Source organism: Hemiscyllium ocellatum, chromosome 3 (genome assembly GCF_020745735.1).
Source record: "Hemiscyllium ocellatum isolate sHemOce1 chromosome 3, sHemOce1.pat.X.cur, whole genome shotgun sequence".
In the NCBI taxonomy this organism is placed as follows: Eukaryota; Metazoa; Chordata; class Chondrichthyes; order Orectolobiformes; family Hemiscylliidae; genus Hemiscyllium; species Hemiscyllium ocellatum.
Window position 1 is genome coordinate 144,091,071 of NC_083403.1, and position 23,967 is coordinate 144,115,037.

The 23,967-nt window shown below is 42.1% G+C and overlaps 1 protein-coding gene across 6 annotated transcripts in view; it reads right to left on the minus strand.

The window, feature by feature from the left end:
- Positions 1–23,967, minus strand: part of dtnba (dystrobrevin, beta a) — a 540,419-nt gene that overhangs the window by 438,651 nt on the left and 77,801 nt on the right. For all 6 annotated transcript variants that reach the window (XM_060822037.1, XM_060822040.1, XM_060822034.1 and 3 more), the window contains exon 2: positions 18,471–18,538. In XM_060822037.1, the coding sequence (XP_060678020.1) occupies positions 18,471–18,537 (67 nt within the window). In that variant the 5' untranslated portion in view covers position 18,538. The remainder of the gene's footprint in view (positions 1–18,470; positions 18,539–23,967) is intronic.

Consider the following 23,967-nt stretch of genomic DNA (forward strand, 5'->3'; position numbering starts at 1 on the left):
TTCTTGTCTAATATCATCAAAATTAGTCTTCCTCCAATTCAGAACTTCAACTTTTAGATCTGGTCTATCCTTTCCCATCACTATTTTAAATCTAATAGGATTATGGTCGCTGGCCTCATAGTGCTCCCCCACTGACACCTCAGTCACCTGCCCTGCCTTTTTTCCCAAGAGTAGGTCAAGTTTTGCACCTTCTCTAGTAGATACATCCACATACTGAATCAGAAAATTGTCTTGTGACACACTTAACAAATTCCTCTCCATCTAAACCCTTAACATTATGACAGTCCCAGTCTATCCTTGGGAAGTTAAAATTCCCTACCATAACTACCCTATTATTCTTACAGATAGCTAAGATCTCCTTACAAGTTTGTTTCTCAATTTCCCTCTGACTATTGGGGGGTCTATAATACAATCCCAATCAGATGATCATCCCTTTCTTACTTCTCAGTTCCACCCGAATAACTTCCCTGGATGTATTTCCAGGAATATCCTCCCTCAGTACAGCTGTAATGCTATCCCTTTTCGAAAATGCCACTCCCCCTCCCCTCTTGCCTCCCTTTCTATCTTTTCTGTAGCATTTGTATCCTGGAACATTAAGCTGCCAGTCCTGCCCATCCCTGAGCGACGCTTCTGTAATTGCTATGATATCCCAGTCCCATGTTCCTAACCATGCCCTGAGTTCATCTGCCTTCCCTGTTACGCCTCCTGTATTGAAGTAAATCCAATTTAATATATCAGTCCTGCCTTGTTCTCTGCTTTGTCCCTGCCTGCCCTGGCTGTTTGACTCACTTCTTTTCCCAACTGTACCAGTCTCAGATTGATCTCTTTCCTCACCGTCTCCCTGGTTCCCACCCCCATACCTTACTAGTTTAAATCCTCCCGAGCAGCTCTAGCAAATCTCCCTGCCAGTATATTAGTCCCCTTCCAATTTAGGTGCAATCCGTCCTTCTTGTACAGGCCACTTCTATCCCAAAAGAGATTCCAATGATCCAAAAATGTGAAACCTTCTCCCATACACCAGCTCCTCAGCCATGCATTCATCTGCTCTATCTTCTTATTCCTGCCCTCACCAGCTCGTAGCACTGGGAGTAATCCAGATATTACTGCCCTCAAGCACGCCCTTTCTAAATTCCTGCCTAACTGTCTTATATTGTCCCTTCAGAATCTCAACCTTTTCCGTTCTGATGTCATGAGTTCCAACTTCTTGCTGGCCCCTCTCCCCCGTGAGAACATTCTGCACCCTCTCGGAGACATCCTTGATCCTGGCACCAGGAAACAACACACCATTCTGATTTTTTGCTGCTGGCCACAGAAATGTCTGTCTGTACCTCGGACTAGAGAGTCCCCTATCACAATCGATCATTTTGAACACGACATACCCCTCACTACATTAAAGCCTGTCTTTAAACCAGTAACCTGGCTGTTTGTGCTACAATCCCCTGAGAATCCATCACCCCCTACATTGTGCTCAATGTATGGCAGTGAAAGGTTTGAGTTAGCCCAGCAATTTAAATCATCACATACAGAGAAATAACCAAGCATAAAGCTCAAAGCTGATGAATGATTATACCTTGAAAAAGTGCAAGAAATTCCTGGAGTGCCTGGGGGAGAAGGTATAGTTCTGGCCTTTTATGTAATAGGAGAAGATCTGCAGAGGGAGCCAAAGGGCACCAGTGGGTTTGAGAGCTGGAACCTGGAAGCAGTGACTGGACGAGCAGCTCGGGCAGTGCATGGTGTGTTTGAAACTTTTGTGTTCCCTTGAAAAAAGGAGAGGGGGAAGTGGTTTAAACCTGTACCAGGGGATATCAGCACTGCATTATATCTATAACTTAGCTTGGAAACCCACTTAATACAACTACAGATAATTTATGAATGATATTCCTAAACCTCAATAGTTAAATAAAACATAACAAACACAGCAGGATAGCTGTATGACATGGGAACTTGTGCATCCAGGGCAGTCCCCAGAAACCACATCGACAGGAAGTCGCTGCGTCTGAAGGGAGTTTGGCTTCACAATGAGCTGGAGTTTGGGATTCACACTCCGGGTGGGAAAACATTATCCGAGAACCTTCCTCCACGAGGCATTTATACCACTCAATCTTCGTTATTCATTTTAGGGGTGAGGGTGTCGCTGGCTGAGACAACATCCTTTCTCATCACCAATTCCTCTGAAACTCCAGTAGCTTGAGCGGGCCTTTCACAGGGCAGCCCGAGTTAACCACATTGCTGTGGGTCTGGAGTCACATGTAGCTCTAACCAGGTAAGGATCACGTATCTCTTTTCTCAGCACTTGGATAATAGCATAGAAAATCACAGTAAATCCAAACATACCGATGACACATCAGACCACCACACCTTCAGAAGAATTTGTTGACCCTGGAAGGAGTACGCTGTAGGTTTGCAACAATGATACCTGGACTTCAGGGGTTAGGTTATGAGGAGAAATTATACAAAGTATCCCTGTTTTCTCAAAATTCTAGGAGGGTAAGGAGTAATCTGATTAAAATCTTCAGGATAGTAACAGGAAAAGGCAGGGTAAAAAATCTATTTCCAGTGGTTGGGGAATCTAGGAGAGCCTTGTCTGATAATTAGGGCTAGACCATTCAGGAGAGATGTTAGGAAGTTCTTTAACACACAAAGGATAGAGGTGGGCGGCACGGTGGCACAGTGGTTAGCACTGCTGCCTCACAGCGCCTGAGACCCGGGTTCAATTCCCGACTCAGGCGACTGTCTGTGTGGAGTTTGCACGTTCTCCCCGTGTCTGCATGGGTTTCCTCCGGGTGCTCCGGTTTCCTCCCACAGTCCAAAGATGTGCGAGTCAGATGAATTGACCATGCTAAATTGCCTGTAGTGTTAGGTAAGGGGTAAATGTAGGGTATGGGTGGGTGGCAGGTCGGTGTGGACTTGTTGGTCCGAAGAGCCTGTTTCCACACTGTAAGTCTAATCTAATCTAAGGTTTGGAAATCTCTTGAAGTTTGGTCATCCATTTAGTATCAATTCCATAACTAGGTCCAGGTTAAGAGTTTTTGCTTCATGATTGCGAGGGCCAAAGTGCCATAATAGAAAAATAAGGGGTGGCAGCATGGTGGCTCAGTGGTTAGCACTACTGCCTCATAGCACCAAGGTCCCAGGTTCGATTCCAGCCTCAGGCGACTGTCTGTGTGGCGTTTGCACATTCTCCCCGTGTCTGCGTGGGTTTCCTCTGGGTGCTCCGGTTTCCTCCCACAGTCCAAAGATGTGCAGGTCAGGTGAATTGGCTATGCTAAATTGCCCATAATACTGGATGCATTAGTCAGAGGGAAATGGGTCTGGGTGGGTTACTCTTCGGACGGTCAGGTGGACTGGTTGGGCCGAAGGGCCTGTTTCGGCACTGTAGGGAATCTAATCTAATCTAAAAATGATACAAGAGCCTTAATTTTCTTGGGAATACTGCCAGAGCCACAAATAAAATGAGTAAATAAGTTGAAAGAGTTGAATGTGTGACTTCAAAGATTTGTGTAACAGAGTGATAGTTGCATTTCACCATCATTCACATCGCTCCAACTGAACCACATACCATCTGCTGAGAGGGCAGTCTTGTTAAGCCCTAATGAGTATCAAGCATTATGGATCCACTGTCATAGTTGGATTTCTGGAAGGTATTGGACAAGCTTCCACATAAAATGTTATCTGACAAACTCAAAGCACATGGTGTTGGGAGTAAATTTAGCACAGAGGGAAGATTAGCTGCTTGGCCAAAAACAAAGCAAAGAAGACATCGAGTGATATGAATATTATTTTAAAAGATTAAATTTTATTGAGAGAAACATTCCACGAGATGAACAGACGTTCTGTGGTAAAGAATCAAAAGTTATATTCAACATCAAATTGAGAAAATGCAAAGTACAAGAGAAGCCTTACCGGAAATATAAAAGCATTTGATAACATCTTCAACAATTAAAATCAAAACAAGGATTTAAAGCAAATATTAGTCACTTCAAGAATGACAGGTTGGAATTAATAATGGGAGAGTGAAATGACAAAACTTGAATAGGTATTTTGTTTCTAACTTCACCATTAAAACGATATTCGATACCATCACATTAAAACATCACCGCCCGGAATCAGAGCTCTCATTGTCGGGGTTATGTATGATCAGAGCTCGCGGTGTCGGAGTTATGTATGATCAGAGCTCGCGGTGTCGGGGTTATGTATGATCAGAGCCCACGGTATCAGGGTTATGTATGATCAGAGCCCGCGGTGCCGGGGTTATGTATGATCAGAGCTCGCGGTGTCGGGGTTATGTATGATCAGAGCTCGCGGTGTCGGGGTTATGTATGATCAGATCTCGCGGTTTTGGGATTATGTATGATCAGAGCTCTGGTGTCGGGGTTATGTATGATCAGAGCCCGCGGTGTCAGGGTTATGTATGATCAGAGCCCGCGGTGTCGGGGTTATGTTTGATCAGAGCCCACGGTGTCGGGGTTATGTTTGATGATGATGTTGTATCGTGGATTGGGTTAGCTTTTACAAATAAAGGGAGCAAAAAAGGGAACAACTAACAAGTTTTACAAATGGAAAATGTAATTGTTGGAGTGACACAGGGACCAGCACTGGGGGCCTCCGTGACTTACAATCGATATCAATATAAGAATGTAAGTTCCAAGAGGTTATAAATAACTCTATAAATTGTCAATTTGATAGGTTGCTGAGAGGGCAAACATTTGGCAGATAGTGGAAGATGTGAAGTTGTCCATTTGGGCAGACAGAAAAGCAGCGTGGTATTTCAACGGAACGGGATCACAGAATTCCCTTGTTCACAATAAGATTAGATTAGATTACTTAAAGTGTGGAAACAGGCTCTTCGGACCAACAAGTCCACACCGACCCGCCGAAGCGCAACCCACCCATACCCCTACATTTACCCGTTACCTAACACTACAGGCAATTTAGCATGGCCAATTCACCTGACCCGCACATCTTTGGACTGTGGGAGGAAACTGGAGCACCCGGAGGAAACCCACACAGACACGGGGAGAACGTGCAAACTCCACACAGTCAGTCACCTGAGTCGGGAATTGAACCCGGGTCTCAGGCGCTGTGAGGCAGCAGTGTTAACCACTGTGCCACTGTGCCGCCCAATAAGTTGGTGCATGGATCACAGAATGTTGGTATGTAGATGCTGCAAGTGATTCAGATGGCAAATAGAATGTTGATGTCTATGGGGGGGGGGGGGGGGGGGAGGGCAGAATGGACTATCAAAATATGAAGTGTTATTGAAGTTATACAGGCTCTGAGCGCAATCATATCTGGAGCATGTCCCGTCATTTACAAAAGTGCATAATTATAAGCAGATCAGATGATTACTGGGATGGAAGTGTCATCTCTCAAGGAAAATTGAGTAGATTGTGCTCATCTCAATTTGAATTTAAAATAATGAATATTATCCAGGTTTTATGCACAGGAATGGTCTGTCTCATTTCCTGAGGAGCCACAGATTGAATTATTAACACACGGAGATTTGAGATGGTACATGTTAGGAGGAGGTTTTTTCACAGTGGGCAGAGTCCAGAACTATAGGCCAGAGATTAAAAATTAGGGTCTCTGACTGAAGACTGAGACAAGAATATTTTCTCTCTGAGGGCAATTTGTCAGTGGAATTCTCTTCCCCAAAATGCTGGAGGCTGTATCACCTGGATATCATCAAGGCTGAGTTGCGTAGATTTTTATTGAAGGGGCATTCAGAAGAGGGGAGTTACGGCCAGAGCCAGATCAGCTGTGACCTTATTGAATGGTTCAACAGGCTATTCCTGCTCCTAATTCTTGTGTAAGCCCAAGGCTACACTTTGTCACAGCTCACACAATACAGTAATTGAAGAACAATGAAAGATTCTTTAAACTGTTTCACGTTTGTTACATTCTGCATTTTCATGATGTGGAGATGCCGGTGTTGGACTGGGGTGTACAAAGTTAAAAATCACACAACACCAGGTTATAGTCCAACAGGTTTAATTGGAAGCACTAGCTTTTGGAACCCTCCACTATCACCTGATGAAGGAGCAGCGCTCCGAAAGCTAGTGCTTCCAATTAAACCTGGACTATAACCTGGTGTTGTGTGATTTTTAACTTTGCATTTTTCATGGATTTCTACTAGTTTCTACTTTTGCTCAGTTTCTCCATGAACAACATGAATTAAAACGTAAACAATTCATGGTATTATCAAGTCTGAGTTATTATAACATTAATTTGATTACACAAAAAAGTCCTCACTTATCCACAATGTTGACCAGCATTTTTATGATCTTTGACAAAAGATTCTCCCCAAACTTCACCATATCAAAATTACATTGTTAATAATGCCATTTTACCCATCTTGCTTGCAAATCATTTTTTTTTATAAACACAGTGCACGGTGTTAAATTCTCTCTCACTCTTGGCATTTCTTTCATTCATTTCTGGGATACAAGACCAGCTGGAAAGCTGAAAACGTATTGCCCTTTGAAAGGAAATGTTGGTCACCTTTTTGACCTGCTGTACTCTATGGTAAAATGTTCTGCTGCAGTACTGTTAAGGAGTGATTTCCAGCATTGTGACCGTGAAGACAATGTCACGCATTTAGCTACATGTTACTGTGCTACAAGGATGGGAGGGACACTTGCAGATGGTAGTTTTCCTCTATACCAGCTGCCCTCTTCCTTCTGGGGATAGTGCAGTCCTAGAGGCTTCAGTGAGCTTCAACAGTGCATCTTATAGATAGCAGCCACTGTGCGTCAGAGGTAGAAGAGGTAATTGTTTAAGGTATGGATTGGATGTCAATCAAGGAAGCAACATCGTCCTGGTGGTCAGCTATCCCATCCAGCCGAGTGAATAGTACTCCATTGCATTCCTGACTTGTACAGGCTTTAGGAAGTCAAACGCACTGCAGAATACCCAGCCTCTGATCTACCCCGTAGGCCTCATTATTTATGCAGCTGATTAATTTAATTTTCTAATCAATGGTGCATGTGAATGTTGATGATGAAGGATTCAACAATGATAATGCTACTGAAGATCAAAGAGGGGTAGTTGGATTACTTCATCTTGGAGATAGTCATTGGCTGCCATTCTGTGTGACATGAATATTAGTTGCCACTGATCAGCCCAAGAGTGAACATTTTCCAGCCGTGTACTGGCATGGGCTGATTCATTACCTGAGGAACCACAAACAATCTGCTCTCTGCAGCAAATATTCCCATTTCTGATCTTGTGATGGAGGGATCGGCACTGATGCAACAGTTGAAGATGGTCAGGCCTTGGACATCATCTGGAATGACCTGGTGCTGAGATGATAGGGCTCCAGCCTTATCTACCTTCCTTTCCTCCCGGAGTATATATCTCTTATTCACCTTGACTTCAAATTCTCCATGAGCTCCTTGACAACACACTCAGTCAAATGTTGTGTTCAGCTCATGAACTGACTCTCCCAATATTTCATCTTAGATTTTTTTTTGTCTCCGTTTGGACAAAGTCTTATCATGCAATTTGGTAATTTCCTTTTTAATGCATTTTCTTTCCTTGCTTTAGTTTTCCTTTCATTTCAAAGTTTCTCTCAAAAATACACAGAACAGCGTGGATACCAATTAACTACGCATCTTAACTTGTCAGATGTTCAATTTCTCCAAACAAGGTGTTATTGAAGATCTAGCCGCATGCAAAAGCAATGTGTGTATACACTCTCCAACAGGGAAACGAGAATTTTGGAAGGTCTCCCCATCTCATAGCCAAGGGATATTAGTATTAACTACGGTACCCTCAGTGTTACCTAGTGACATCGAGTAACTCAATCGGCCAGAACACTCCCTGGTTTACGGAGAAATTAACTACACTTACAAACCCGGACTTACCTTGTTCTACGATCGATACTTGCGCTTTCTCTCAGATGATAGATTTTTGTAAATTCTGCACAAATTCTGAAATCAGAGATTTGTCATCACTTTCTTTCTCACTTCCTTCAACTGTAAAGAAATATTGTAATGTTCACTGCTCTTTCTCTCAATACATTTATAAAAATTTAACTCTCACCTTTGAAATCACTCAGCTTGTTTTTTATGTTCCCTTTTTGTACATGACTTTCTTTCTACTTTTCCTTGCATTTTATAAGACTTGTTGTTTAACCTGCTCCTCCTCCATCTGTCGTGGTGACCATGGTCACTTAACCGTACACCTGCAAACTTTACACAGGGCTCAATGGAGAAATATTCCTGACGAAGGACTTATGCTCGAAATGTCGACTCTCCTGCTTCTGACTGGCTGTGTTTTTCCAGCACCACATGTTTTGACTCTATACTGGGTTTATGTTGAAGCAAATACTTCTTTGAATACTTCCCACTGTTTGTCTGCACATTTCACCATCAACACCTCAGTCTGTTTGACAGTGCCCAAAGGAATTTTCATTTCTTTGAAGTTTGTGTTACTTAACTTTAATAGCTTGGTGCTTAACTCTCTCTTCTCCTTTTCAAACCTGGTATCATTCAATCAGAGTCATAGTCAGAGAGACACAGCAAAAGCACAGGCCCTTTGGCCCATCATGTCAATGCCAACCAACAAACACCAAACTACACGAATCCCAGTTACCTGCACTTGGCCCACAGCCGACTATGCCCTGGCGTATGTGCTCAGCCACACACTTAAATGCTTCCATCATCTTCTCAGGCAGCACATATATCTATACCACCCTTTATGTGAAAACTTTCTCGCAGAACTAAACCACTTGCTCCTCACCTTAAACCAGTGCCCTCTGGTCTCAGACATGTCTGCTATGGGGAAGAGGTTCTCACAATCCAACCTGCCTTTGCCTCTTATTATGTTTACCTCAACCAGATCGCCGTCAGCCTCCTCCGTTTCTGGGAAAGCAAACCCAGCCTTTCGAGTCTCTCCTCATCACTGGCCACATCCAGGTGAATCTCCTCTCTGTCCTCTCCAACACAATCATATCCTTCCAATAGAGTGACAACCAGAACTGCATACTGTACTCCAGCCCACTGTAGCCTGACCCATGTTTTATAAAGTTATATTAGCCTTCATTGCTCCTATATTCTACACCCTGGCTAATAAAGGTAAGTATTTCATATGTCACCATCACACTCCCTGTCATCTTCAGTGACTAATACACCAAGATCGTTTTGTTCATTATCTGCAAATTGCTCCACTATGAGATGTTTCTGAATGGTCATGATTTGGAGATACCGGTGTTGGACTGGGGTGGACAAAGTTAAAAATCACTCAACACTAGGTTATAGTCCAACAGGTTTAATTGGAAGCACTGGCTTTCGGAGCAATGCTGATGAAGGTCTATAACCTGGTGTTGTGTGATTTTCAACTTCCTGCGAGAAGGATCGAGAGTTCAAGCCTCATTCCTGGCAGTGGAGCCCAATCTCTTGATTGGCTAATGGTTTGATCATTCATCTCAGGAAATTCACCTTTGGTCTTCATTTGTGACAATCATTGTAGTTGAAAGAAAATTCACAATTATCAAGTACATAATAATGAAATGTTAAAAATCGCAAATAGATTAAATTTCTATTAGAAACTGGATTATGCCAGAAGAAAGTAGAGTGACCATTGTAATCCCTGCTTTCAAATGGAAACTCCTGACCAAACAGGGTCCAAACAGACAGCTCTGCAGGAAGCCTCCACTCAGTCTGTAAATATGGTCCTGCCCTTGTAGTCACTTGCCATTGCAGGACACCACCTTGTTCTCATGCTCACACTTGTATTAGGTCGATAGAAGCTCTCCAGCAAAGCCCAATACAAATCTGAGATACGGTATCCTGCTGTTTTGGCACTTCATAGCCTTCAGAACTCAACATTGAGTTCAATCACTTCAGATCAAGAACACTCCCCTCAATTTTGATATTTTCTTTCTCTTTATTGCCTGTAACTTGATTTCATGGCTTTGCTTTCAGTTACAGCTGACATATTCTCCTCTGGATCTACGTTCTGTACATTCCATACAACGTGTAATACTCCCCTGGTCTTTTGTTCTTTTGGACTTCCCTTGCCCTCTCATTTTTCCTTAACCCTCTGTTCCATTGGCTCTTCACAACGCATGCCCATTCCTAACCCCAGAACATAAAATCCATTACATTTCTGTTCCTTTTCAGTTCTGAGGAGTCATACTGGATTCAAACATTAATTCTGTTTCTCCCTTCATAAACGCTGGTTTATGACTGGAGGACAGCAAATGTTGTCCCCTTGTTCAAGGGGAGTGGGGACAACCCAGATAATTATAGGCCAGGGAGCCTTACTTAGGTTGTGGGTAAGGTTTTGGCAAAGGTTTTGAGAGATAGGATTAATAATCATCTGGAAAGGAATAACTTGATTCAGGACAGTCAACACTGTTTTGTGAAGGGTAGGTCATGCCTCACAAACCTTACTGAGTTCTTCAAGAAGATGACAAAACAGGTGGATGAAGGGAAAGTGGTTGTTGTGGTGTACATGGATTTCAGTAAGTTGTTCGATATGGTTCCACACGGTGGGCTATTGCACAAAATACAGAGTTTCAGGATTGAAGGTAATTTAGAGGTTTGGATCAGAAATTGGCTAGCTGAAAGAAGACAGAGGGTGGGGGTTGTTGGGAAATGTTCATCGTGGAGCTCAGTAACCAGTGGTGTGTCGCAAGGATCTGTTTTGGGGCCACTGCTGTTCGCCATTTTTATAAATGATCTAGAGGTGGGCGTAGAAGGATGGGTTAGTAAATTTGCAGATGACACTAAGGTAGGCAGGGTTGTGGACAGTGCAAAAGAAATGTTGTGGGCTACAGAAGAACATAGGTAAGATGCAGAGCTGGGCTGAGAAGTGGCAAAAGGAGTGCATTGAATTGAATTGAATTTATTGTCACATGTACCAATGCACAGGGAAAAGCTTTGTCTTGTGAGCAATACAGGCAGATCACAGAGTTAAGTAGCATAGATAAGTAAATAATAGGTAAAGGTACAGGCGAATGTTAAGAGTTTGAGAGTCCATTCGTTTTTATAACAACAGCAGGGTAGAAACTGTTTCAAAACCGGCTGGTGCATGTGTCAGGCTTCTGCACCTTCTTCCCAATGGTAGAGGTTGTAGAAAAACATTGCCAGGGTGGGATGGATCTTTGAGAATGCTGGCGGCCTTTCCTTGACAGCGGGCCTGGTAGGTGGATTCTATAGATGGGAGGGTGGCCTTTGTGATTCGACGTTTCGGGCCAGAGCCCTTCATCAGGAAGGACTCTTTCCTGATGAAGGGCTCTGGCCTGAAACGTCGAATTTCCTGTTCCTTGGATGCTGCCTAACCTGCTGTGCTTTAACCAGCAACACATTTTCAGCTCGGATCTCCAGCATCTGCAGACCTCACTTTTTACTCTGGCCTTTGTGATTGTCTTGGCAGAGTTCACCACTCTCTGTAACCGTCTCCGAACGTGAACGATACAGTTGCCATACCAGGTAGTGATACATCCAGACAGAATGCTCTCGATGGTGCACCTATAAGAGTTGGCAAGGGTATTCACTGTCATGCCAAATTTCCTCAGCTGCCTGATGTTAGTCTGGTATTTGGCAACGCAGTCATGGGCATACAGTGAGTACAGTAGGGGGCTGAGTACACACCCCTGGGGGGCTCCAGTGTTGAGTGTAAGTGAGGATGAAATATTGTCCCCAATCTTCACTGATCGTGGCCTGTGGGTCAGGAAACTGAGGATCCAGTTGCAGAGAGTGGGGCTTAGTCTGAGATCACTAAGTTTAGTAATCAGTCTCAAGGGGATAATAGTGTTGAAGGCTGAACTGTAGTCAATGAGTAAGATTCTTACGTAGCTGTTCTTGGTGTCATGATGTTCTGGGGAGGAGTGAAGGGCAAGTGATATGGCATCTGACGTGGATCTGTTGGTCCGATAGGCAAATTGGAGTGGGTCAAGGGTAGTGGGGAGGCTAGAGCTGATTAATGCCATGACCAGCCTTTCAAAGCACTTCATGATCACCGAAGTTAGGGCCACTGGGCGGTAGTCATTGAGACATGCTGCATGAGCCTTCTTAGGCACAGGTATGATGTTGGCCCTCTTGAAACCCTGTTAGGATAGGTTCGTCAAGAATTGCCGAAATTGGTGTTACCTCTCCTCCGAAATTCTGCTCAAAGCGAGCGTAGAAGACATCGAGATGATCTGGGAGGGATGTGTCATTGTCTGCTATCTTGCACTGTTTCTTTTTAGAACCTGCGATGTCATTCAGTCCTTGCCATAGTCACCAGGTGTCTGTCTGGGTCTCTAGGTTGAATCGGTATTGGTCATTGGCTGTCTTAATGGCTCTGGGAAGGTCATACTTGGATTCCTTATATTTGAGTGGGTTTAATGTGGAAAAGTGTGAAGTAGTTCAATTCAGAATAAATAACAGGAATGCAGAGTACTGGACTAATGGTAAAATTCTTGGCAGTGAAGATGAATAGAGAGATCTAGATGTCCTGGTGCATAAATCCCTCCAAGTTTCCACCCAGGTTGATAGGGTTGTTAAGAAGGCACATGGCACGTTGGTGTTTATTGGTAGAGGGATTGAGTTTCAGAGCTACAAGGTCACGCTTCAGCTGCACAAGACACTGGTGCGGCCGCATCTGGAGTATTGTGTACAGTTCTGGTCACCGCATTCTAGGAAGGATGTGGAAACTACGGAAAAGGTTCAGAGAAGATTTACTAGAATGTTATCTAATATGGAAAGAAGTCTTATGAGGAAAGGCTAAGGGAACTGAGGCTGTTTTCTTTGAAGAGAAGAAGGTTGAGAGATGACCTAATTGAGACGTAGAAGATAATTAGAGAGCTAGATAGGGTGGACAGTGAGAGCTTTTTCCTTCGGATGAAGGTGAACAAGAGGGGACATAGCTTTAAATTGGGGGCAATAAATTTAGGACAGATATTAAGGTAGTTTCTTCACTCAGAGTACTAGGGCCGTAGAATGACCTGCCAGAAATACTAGTAGACGCGCCAACGTTAAGGGCATTTAAATGGGCGTTGGACATACATATAGATAATCATGGAATGGTGTGGGTTAGATGGGCATCAGAGTAATTTCACAGGCTGGCGCAACATCGAGGGCTGAAGGGCCTGTACTGTGCTGTAACATTCTATGTTCTATGTTAAGTACAGGTCAGTACATTCAACACTTTGTGAAATGTTTGCACCTTTTATGAAATATGAAATTATAAAATATCTAGCTAAAGAACAAATACAGATGTTAGCAGGTGGATAGATGCTATATTATTGTTTGAAATGGCATCACTTAGAAAGGAATAATCAGTGCTATATAGCATTGTTTGTTAAGAGTTCATGTCTTACTAACTTAATTGAATTTTTTTGAAGTAGTAACAAGGAGGATTAACGAGAGTAGTTGTTAGAATCCTCACAGTGTGGAAGCAGGCCATTTGGCCCATCGAGTCCCCACCAACCCTCCAAAGAACATCCCATCCAGATCCAGCCTCCTACCTTATCCCTGTAACCCTGCATTGCCTATAACTGACCCACCTAGTCTGGACATCCATGGAAACTATGGGCAACTTAGCATGGCCAATCCACCTCAACCACACATCTATAGGAAGAAACCAGAGCACCTAGTGGAAACCCATGAGGAGGACGTGCAAACTCCACACTGACAGTCGCCCAAGGCTGGAATCAAACCCAGGCCTCTGGCACTGTAAGCAGCAGTGCTAACCACTGAGCCACCGTGCTGCCATTCAGTGGATGATAGCTACTTGGGTTTTCAGAGGGTATTGGAAAAGATCCTGTAAGGCAGATTAGTCAGAAGAGTAAAAGCCAATAGAATAGAGAGCAATGTGATGAATTGGATCCTGAATTGATTCAGCGACAGGAAACAATTGATGTTTTTACAAATGGAAAGCAGTTCCCAGGCACATTGCACAGGGCTTAGTCCCTCTTGCTAGTTGTCGTCTGTGTTAATGATTTGGGCTTAAAAATGGGAGGCATGATTCCAAAACTTACAGATGACACAAAAATTGGTCACAAAATTGACAGTGAAGAGGATAGCTATCAACAGCAGTACAATATTAATGGGTGAGTGGGTGGAAAACTGGCAAATGTAATTCAATGTGGAAAAAGTGAGAGTTAATGCATCTGGGGAGAGAAAATACAATAAACCAGAATCAGGAGGATATTTAAAAGACTAGAGGAAGTGGGAGACCTTAGAGTGCATGCCCGCAGTCCCTTAACAGTGACTGATCAGGTAGATAAAGGCAGTAAAGCAGGCATATGGAATGCTTTCCTTTATTGGATGAGGAACAGAATTCAAAAGCAGGATTTCACACTGGAGCTGAATAAAATGCTGGTTAAGCCACAGCAGGAACATTGGGTACAGATCTAATCGTTATATTATTGGAAGGAAATAATTAGCCTGGCAAGAGTATGCAAGAGATTTACAACAGTGTCAAAGTTTGAAAATTGCAACAACATGATAAGATTGGATCGGCTAATGTTGTTTTCCTCATGGGAGGCCGAGAGGTGACTTAATTGAGGTGTAAAACATTGTGAGGGGCCTCAGCAAGATGGAATTGTACGAACCTGTAAGTTATAGTGGAGAAGCACATTACTGAGGGACACAGATTTAAGGTGATTGCTAAAAGGCTTAAATGGGAATTAAGAAAAAGCATTTTTTACCCAGAGGGTGGTTGGTATCTGAAATTCACTGTCTGGTTTAGGAATTGAAGCAGAACCCCGTTACCGTATATAGGGAGCTAGGATCTTTACCGTATATAGGGTGCCGTATATAGGGAGCTAGGATCTTTACCGTATATAGGGTGCCGTATATAGGGAGCTAGGGTCTTTAACTGGTTTGAGTAGATCGATTCTTTTTTACCTCTCGGTTTGCGCAGATATGATGGACTGAACGGCCTCGTTCTGTGCCATAACGTTACTATGGTACTATCTGATTAATCCACTTCAGTTCTTGAAGGTGATAATGACAGAAATATTTGGGAGAAAAACAGTGTCATGTCATAGAACATAGAACATAGAACAATACAGCACAGAACAGGCCCTTCGGCCCACGATGTTGTGCCGAACATCTATCCTAGATTAAGCACCCATCCATGAACCTATCCAATTGCCGCTTAAAGGTCGACAATGATTCTGACTCTACCACTCCCACGGGCAGCGCATTCCATGCCCCCACCACTCTCTGGGTAAAGAACCCACCCCTGACATCTCCCCTATACCTTCCACCCTTCACCTTAAATTTATGTCCCCTTGTAATACTCTGTTGTACCCGAGGAAAAAGTTTCTGACTGTCTACTCTATCTATTCCTCTGATCATCTTATAAACCTCTATCAAGTCACCCCTCATCCTTCGCCGTTCCAACGAGAAAAGGCCGAGAACTCTCAACCTGTCCTCGTACGACCTATTCTCCATTCCAGGCAACATCCTGGTAAATCTTCTCTGCACCCTCTCCAAAGCTTCCACATCTTTCCTAAAGTGAGGCGACCAGAACTGCACACAGTACTCCAAATTTGGCCTAACCAAAGTCCTGTACAGCTGCAACATCACTTCACGACTCTTGAATTCAATCCCTCTGCTAATGAACACTAATACACCATAGGCCTTCTTACAAGCTCTATCCACCTGAGTGGCAGCTTTCAAAGATCTATGTACATAGACCCCAAGATCCCTCTGTTCCTCCACCTGACTAAGAACCCTACTGTTAACCCTGTATTCTTATTTGTTCTTCCAAAATGGACAACCTCACACTTGGCAGGGTTGAACTCCATCTGCCACTCCTCAGCCCAGCTCTGCATCATATCTAAGTCCTTTTGCAGCCGACAACAGCCCTCCTCACTGTCCACAACTCCACCAATCTTCGTATCATCTGCAAATTTACTGACCCACCCTTCGACTCCCTCATCCAAGTCATTAATAAAAATTACAAACAGCAGAGGACCCAGAACTGATCCCTGCGGAACTCCACTTGTAACTGGGCTCCAGGCTGAATATTTACCATCTACCACCACTCTCTGACTTTAACTGGTTAGCCAGTTTTCTATCCAATTGGCCAAATTTCCCTCTATCCCATGCCTCCTGACTTTCCGCATAAGCCTACCATGGGGAACCTTATCAAATGCCTTACTAAAATCCATGTACACTACATCCACTGCTCTACCCTCATCCACATGCTTGGTCACCTCCTCAAAGAGTTCAATAAGACTTGTAAGGCAAGACCTACCCTTCACAAATCCGTGCTGGCTGTCCCTAATCAAGCAGTGCCTTTCCAGATACTCATAAATCCTATCCCTCAGTACCCTTTCCATTACTTTGCCTACCACAGAAGTAAGACTAACTGGCCTGTAATTCCCGGGGTTATCCCTATTCCCTTTTTTGAACAGGGGCACAACATTCGCTACTCTCCAGTCCCCTGGTACCACCCCCGTTGACAGTGAAGACGAAAAGATCATTGCCAACGGTACTGCAATTTCCTCTCTTGCTTCCCACATAATCCTAGGATATATCCCGTCAGGCCCGGGGGACTTGTCTATCCTCAAGTTGCTCAAAATGTCCAACACATCTTCCTTCCTAATAAGTATCTCTTCTAGCTTACCAGTCCATTTCACACTCTCCTCTTCAACAATACAGTCCCTCTCGTTCGTAAATACTGAAGAAAAGTATTCATTCAAGACCTCTCCTATCTCTTCCGACTCAATACACAATCTCCCACTACTGTCCTTGATCAGACCTACCCTCGTTCTCGTCATTCTCATGTTTCTCACATACGCATAAAATGCCTTGGGGTTATCCTTGATCCTATCCGCCAAGGATTTTTTATGCCCTCTCTTAGCTCTCCTAATCCCTTTCTTCAGCTCCCTTCTGGCTATCCTGTATCCCTCCACTGCTCTGTCTGAACCCTGTTTCCTCAACCTTATGTAAGCCTCCTTCTTCCTCTTTACTAGACATTCAACCTCCCACGTCAACCAAGGCTCCCTCACACGACCATTTCTTTCCTGCCTGATAGGTACATACATATCAAGGAAACGTCGTATCTGCTCCTTGAAAAAGTTCCACATTTCCACCACATCCTTCCCTGACAGCCTATGCTCCCAACTTATGCTCCTCAAAGTTTCAAGGCGGCTTAGACAAGTTACCACAGTGGATATTGGTGCAGAAGATTAAAGTGTTATGGAATTTGGGGAGCAAAACTAAAATAAAAATAGATTCAAGGTGAAAGAGCAGAGTGTTGGAGTTGAGGACAGTTTTCCAGAGTGGTTAAATGTGTATACCATTATCCTGCAGTGTTTTGCTCAGGATCTCTGTTTACTGTGCACTTCAACAGCTGGCATACAGGTCTAGAGGAACTAGTATCTACACTTGTAGGTGATTTAACTAGGAAGCAGTGTAAACAATTCTTATCAAAGGAAATTGAAAGGGCATGGTGATTGAATAAGCAAATACAAGGCAGTTGGAAACAATTTCAACCAACATGAAATGGTCAGTTTTGTTTAAAAAGTCATAATTTCATTCTGATTGGATTAAAGCTCAATGCTACAGGACAAACAAGCTGAGATGGAAGGGTGAATCCAGCTATAATACCGACATGTCGAAAGGTGGTGCACTAAAAGATGGCACAGCATGGTTTCACTCAGATGCTGTAGTCACTTGAGGAACAGAAATGGCAAGTGGAAAAGTTGAGCTATCCACTTATCTCCACAGGTGAATATGACAGTGATATTTCAAACCAGGATAGGATTGGAAATAGGAGGCACAAGAAAATTTGCCAGAGATTGAAAGATCACTTCAAAAGTAAATCAAACAGCATTACAGCAGAGAGCACAATGATTTTTTTTAATTTCCTCAGAGCAGAGAGATTGTGGAGTGTACATTCAGAGTCTGTGGTACAGATCATTTCTACATGTTAGAATAGAATGGATGGGCAGTTAAAGGAAACGTCAGTGAATATGGAACAATAAATATATTTGTGATTGGTTCAAAGGTACATTTGCTCAATAAATTGAAAAACAAGCTGGTTAGGCCAAACAACTCATTTCTGTAATTTCCACATCAGCTCGATTCCATTCAACATACCATTCCACATTCTAGAGTACCAACTGCAACTTCTCTGTTGCTTTTGAGCTGATCGTGGAAAAGTATAAAACAATAATATTAAAGCCATGTTGAGACTAACTCCCTCCCATTTTGTGATGCTACAAAAAACACAGACTCTAGATATCTAATTTTCACAATCATTCTCTGTTCCTGGAAATACTACAGTGTAAACGGAGAACTTGCCTGATTCGAAAACCACAGCAATTGCCCATTCTGTCACTGCACTGCAAAAAAAATTGACTGTTTTCCTGTATAACAGATTAATAGGCTTTTAAATAATCCATTTTCACATCTCACTTTGAATGATTACATCCACTTTTGAAGTGTTAATGAGTATTAAACACAGCTCTATATCTTCAATACTCATGTGACTTTATTTTGAAATTACAAGGTACTCACTCATATCCATAAATAACTGCCTCTTCTCGGCCATGGTCTTCGCTCTTCTCCCACACTCCTCAATCATCCTAATGAAGGAAAAACAAGGAACTGTTTGAAGCAGCACATCAGCAGATTCCGAAAATAAGATTATTTTCATACGTATGATCTAATTGTATCTTATTTATCTTCAGATATACCACTAGACCATTTCCCAGCTAGAGTTATTCAAGAAAAAAATATACCTGTAGTATTGCCCTTAACCTCGATAAAAGTGCACAACCATACACTTCAAATCAAAACATAAACTTTATGATTAGAAAATTAATGCATCAGCCACTAGTTGTAGGGAATAATCACTCAGAGGGTGCAACTCAGTGGAAAGTGTCCTTTGATATATTTCACTAATATATATCACATAACCAACCAACTACAAACAGTTTCACATCTATACTCGCTTAATTTCACCAAGAAGATAGTTGCTCATAATTCAATGGCTTATTTGATATTCATGTGCAGTAATGTTTAAATGGAAATATTACAATTATTGACAAAAATATTAACACTGAATCTCAAACAAGATAACAGAAACAGTAATAAGCCATTTAGTTCCCTGAGCTGGAGTTCAATAAAAATCATTGCTGATCTATGACCTAACTCCAAACTCCCAACATTTGTCCCGATCCCTCAACTGCTTTTGATAACAAACATCTATCAATCTCAGCTTTCAAATTAACAACTGATTTTTTTTCTTTTACTCATTCACAGGCTGAGGGCATTGTTGGCTAGGTTAGCAGTTATTGCCTGTCCCTAATTGCCCAGAGAGTAGTTCAGAGACAACCACATTGCTGTGGTTCTGGAGTCACGTATATGCCAGACCAGGTGAGGACAGCAGCTTCCTACCCGAGAAGCCAGTAGTGAAGCAGATGGGTTTTCCCCTGACAGATGGCAATAGTTTTATGGTTGTCATTGTGTTCTTAAGTCCAGATTTTAGGAATAGCACAACACAAGGCATTAAAACACAAAATAATGCACCATCCTCATCCAATGTTTGAGCCATGACTCAAAATTATAAATCAGCTTCAATGGAGATCTCGTACCATGACATACCACTGCTTCAATATCTATACTAGAGTTGATCTGGTTTTAGCTGCTTGTAGCAGAGCTCGTGGGTCAAAAGCACATATTAACAAAAAAATCTGCAATGCTACACACAATTCAAACCAATCTCTCAAGCTGGACCAGATAACAGAAGTGAAATATTCCTTTCCAAATGTAAAACAACTTTTTTGTGAAAATAATTGTAGTTTTAATGTCAGCTCACTGATGGGACGTACGTTCTGTCCAATCTAATGTTTTAAGCAAGTTTTTCAATTGGAGTAGTATTTTCATTTTCATGTTTGCAGCATCAGAGAAACAGAGTTAAAAATCACATAATTGTAGGTTATAGCCCAACAGGTTTATTTGGAAGCTCTCGGAGCAGTGCTCCTTCATCAGGTGGTTGTGGAGAATAAGATTGTAAGACACAGAGTTGATAGCAAAAGCTTACAGTGTGATGTAACTGAAATTATACATTGAAAAATACCTGGATTGTTTGTTAAATTTCTCACTTTTAGAATGACTATGTTGGTTTCAGTTCTTTCATATGTGAATCCCAGAACTTTTTTGAAAAAGTTACATTCTCAAGTGAACTTTAACAATTGGTTCATGTAGGCCCATATAATGTAATGAAGGTGTTAGCTCCCCAAGAGATAGTGCTTCAATAAGTTAAATTCATTTTCAAATACTACGTACCAATACAAATTTTTAAATTCATCTTTATTAAAATTGCAAACTTATCCATTATAACATTTGACACAGGTACTGCCAACTTAATTACAAATGTATTATTTCAACCAGATACCTGAAAGAGCTCCTATACAAGAAAACAGAACAGGGAGGTATAATAGAGCTGGTATAACTGCACAGTTGAGACTAGGCCGTATAAATGATGGAAGTTCAATGTTAGTGAAGGAAACAGCAGACCTACTTCAATGTTATCACATGCCACTATGCCAATCTTATTTCCACTTGTTGCTGCAAATCAGTGTGTGCACTACCAATCTTTACATGAACAAACCAAAATAAAAAGAAAGCAATTTGCTTATTCAGCAATAGTAACAGAAGTTTGTACCAGAATGTGTTCTAAGTACATGAGAAGTTTGACCTACCGGAGAAAGTCTAACTTTTGTTACAGTATTATAAAGAGGGTTACACATCCGAAAAACATCGCTGCTGTTAACTACATAGGGAAGAAAAAGCTTTACTAGGTAAAGAAAATGGTCAAGAAGTTTTGAACATTTTGGGATGCTCTAAACAAAGAGAAAAATTAATAACGATATCGAGAGTTATCCATGGCACAGATAACACCAATCCGGCCCACGGCAGATATCCTCAGAGCAACACAGTCAATCCCACTCCCCGACTTTATCTCCACAGCACTTCAAAAGAAAATCAGATGGACGGTTAAAGGGATTAAAAGTGCTGTGGAGATTAAGATTGCTTCTGTATCTACCACCCTCATATGCAAAGTTCCACATTATCTCCATTCCCTGCATGAAATTGAGTTCATGTCCACATCACCTTGTTACCAAAATCTGTAGACCTGGACCTTGTCCCATCACATTGGACTGCTGTTTCCATCATCTACCATCTCCAAACATTCTTCAGAGGGATGACACTTACAGGAATTGGGTCAGTGTCTAATTCTGGACTTTGCAGAAGGATTCTACTTTGTGACAGACTGGGGGAATAGTGGGAATACTGAACATAAAGTGAAAGATCAATGAGAGGCAAAATGGAGAATACCAGCATAAGAATTAATCAGGAGGTGCTAAAGATGGTGAGATTGATGGTGTCAGTAATTGATGTCCCACAGCTATAAATATCAAGTGTAATTGAGGCAGTGAAAACATTGCAACAATGGAAACACTTGTATTTTTAAAGCGCATTTGCAAAATTTTACAAGCTTTGATTAATTGTACAGCCTTTGAGGGAATGTCATCCTACTCACAAAACTGAAGGATTATTGCTTGAGAATAAAGGATATGGATCACTAAAATAAATTTGAGATAAGACGGCTATAAATATTGGAAACAGTGGGCTAGGGAGCCCATGAAATGAAGACAGGTTAACAGTCATGTAGGCTTTTTGATATGAAGGAGGGTTCACTGCCAAAAGTATATGTTACATAGAAATTGGAATATAAATAATAATGTACAGTAATTCACAAATATTTTCATGGCATATTTATAATACAGAAAATATTTTTGTTCCATAGGACATAGCTTCGGGAACTAAAAGGTACAGACAGAAGAAATAAGGATGAAATGCTCTCACAACTCAAAAGGGTCAAGAGCAAGAAGGCACAGATTTTAAAGAAATTAGTGAAAAGGAGCAAGAGAGTAATGAGGAAAAACTTCTTCATTGAGTGATCAGAACGGACACTGCGCTACAGAGAGTGCAGGGCAGACAGGTTCAATCAAAGGGAATTTAGATGGTTATTTGAAAACAGAACATTCAGAAGACAGAAGAATGGCATTGAGTGAGATGCTCATTTGGGGAGCGGGTGCATATAGAATAGGACAACTGGCCCCCTTCCACATACAATACCTAATTCAAGGCCATCACAATTTTGCATTCCTATCAAATCTCCTCTCCAGACCAACCCTCCAAACCCCCCCACCCCAAAAACATCATCATTCCTGGGACTTGTTCATAAACCGTTCCTTCCACTCAAGGACCCACGAAGTTTTTCTAAAATGTGGTGACCATATTGAACTCTATCTAGGCCATAACCTTAGCTGTTATAAAGGTTTATTATAACTGCCCTGCTTTTCCATTCATTCCCTTACTTATGAAGCCAAGATCCCACAAGCTTTACTAGCCCCCTCTTAATATAATCAGCTATCTTCAAGCAGCAATGCAGACAGTTCCCAAGGTCGTGCATACTGTCTCTCCCCATCCCTTCTGCCAAAATGCATCTCATTTCATACATCTCTCCAAATAATGTACGTTAAACAAAGAAAGTAGTGGTCACATCGACCCCTGTGGAACTCCAGACCAAAAGAAAAATCAATCGTGGCTGTCCTTAAGCCAAATTTTCCTCACCTATTTGCACACTGGTCTACCTAATCCATAAGGCTTATTTTTGTTAAAAAGCCTTGTAAGTGGTACTTCATCTAAGATTTTGTTAAAAATCATGTAAACACATGTAAATCTCTTCATCAACCTGATCCACTCCTCCAAAAAATAAATTCAGTTAGATTAGTCAAGCATGATCTGCCTTTTACAAATCTGCACTGGATAATAATCACATTCCGTTCAATTCAATTAAACTCATCTTCTGAATGCCTGCTAGATTCCTCCCCCTCACCCCTGAATCAGATTCCAAAACATTACCTTTGCTAGACTAAATGGCCTGTAGTTACAAAGAAATAATGATTTACAACTTAAAAATAAAACAGAGAAATCTTGGAAATAACTTGCCTCTCTAAATACTCATTTCTAGATATGTATATACAGATAAATGAGCAATTTACGTGTGTAGAGAATCTGAAATTCTTTGCAGATGGTTGTGTAGGCTGGGTTGTTAATATATTCAAAATCGAATAGGCCGACTGGGGGAAGCCATATTGGATTCAGTGCGAGGCAACAGGTGTCAGATCTCTCAGTGGGAGAGCATTTCGGTGCCAGTGACCACAACTGCCTCACCTTTACCATAGCCATGGAGAGGGAGGGGAACAGACAGTATGGGAAGGTAATTAATTGGCGGGGAAATTATACTGCTATTAAACAGGAGCTGTAGAATATAAATTGGGAACAATTGTTTTACAGGATATGTACAACAGAAATGTGGAAACTGTTTAAAGAGCATTGGTTGCGAAAGTTGGATAACTTTGGCCCACTGAGACAGGCAAGGAATGGGAAGATGAAGAAGCCCTGGATGACAAGATAAGAGGACCTTCTCGTCAAAAGGAAGAAGGAAGCTTTCTTAAGGTTAAGAAAACAAGGATCTGGCATAGCTTTACAGGATAACAGGGCAGCTAGGAAAAAACTCAAAATTGGACTGAGGAGAGCTAGGAGGGGGCATGCAAAAGCCTTGGCGGGAAAGATGAGGGAAAACCTAATGTCGTTGTACACATATGTGAGAAATAAGACAATGATCAGAGAGAGAGATGGCCCAATCAGGGATAGTGGAGGGAACTTGTGCCTGGAGTCTGCAGAGGTAAGAGAGCCCTCATTGAGTTTTTTGCTTCAGTATTCACTAGAATGACCTTGTTGATAGTGAGAACACCATGGACCAGGTAAATGGGCTTGAACAGATTGATATTAAGGAAGTGGATGTACTGGAAATTCTGGGAAGCATCAAGATAGATAAGTCCCCAAGGCTGGACCAGATATATCCAAGGGTGCTAAGGGAAGTGAGGAATGAGATTGCTGCACCTCTGGTGATGATCTTTGCATCCTCACTCTCCAA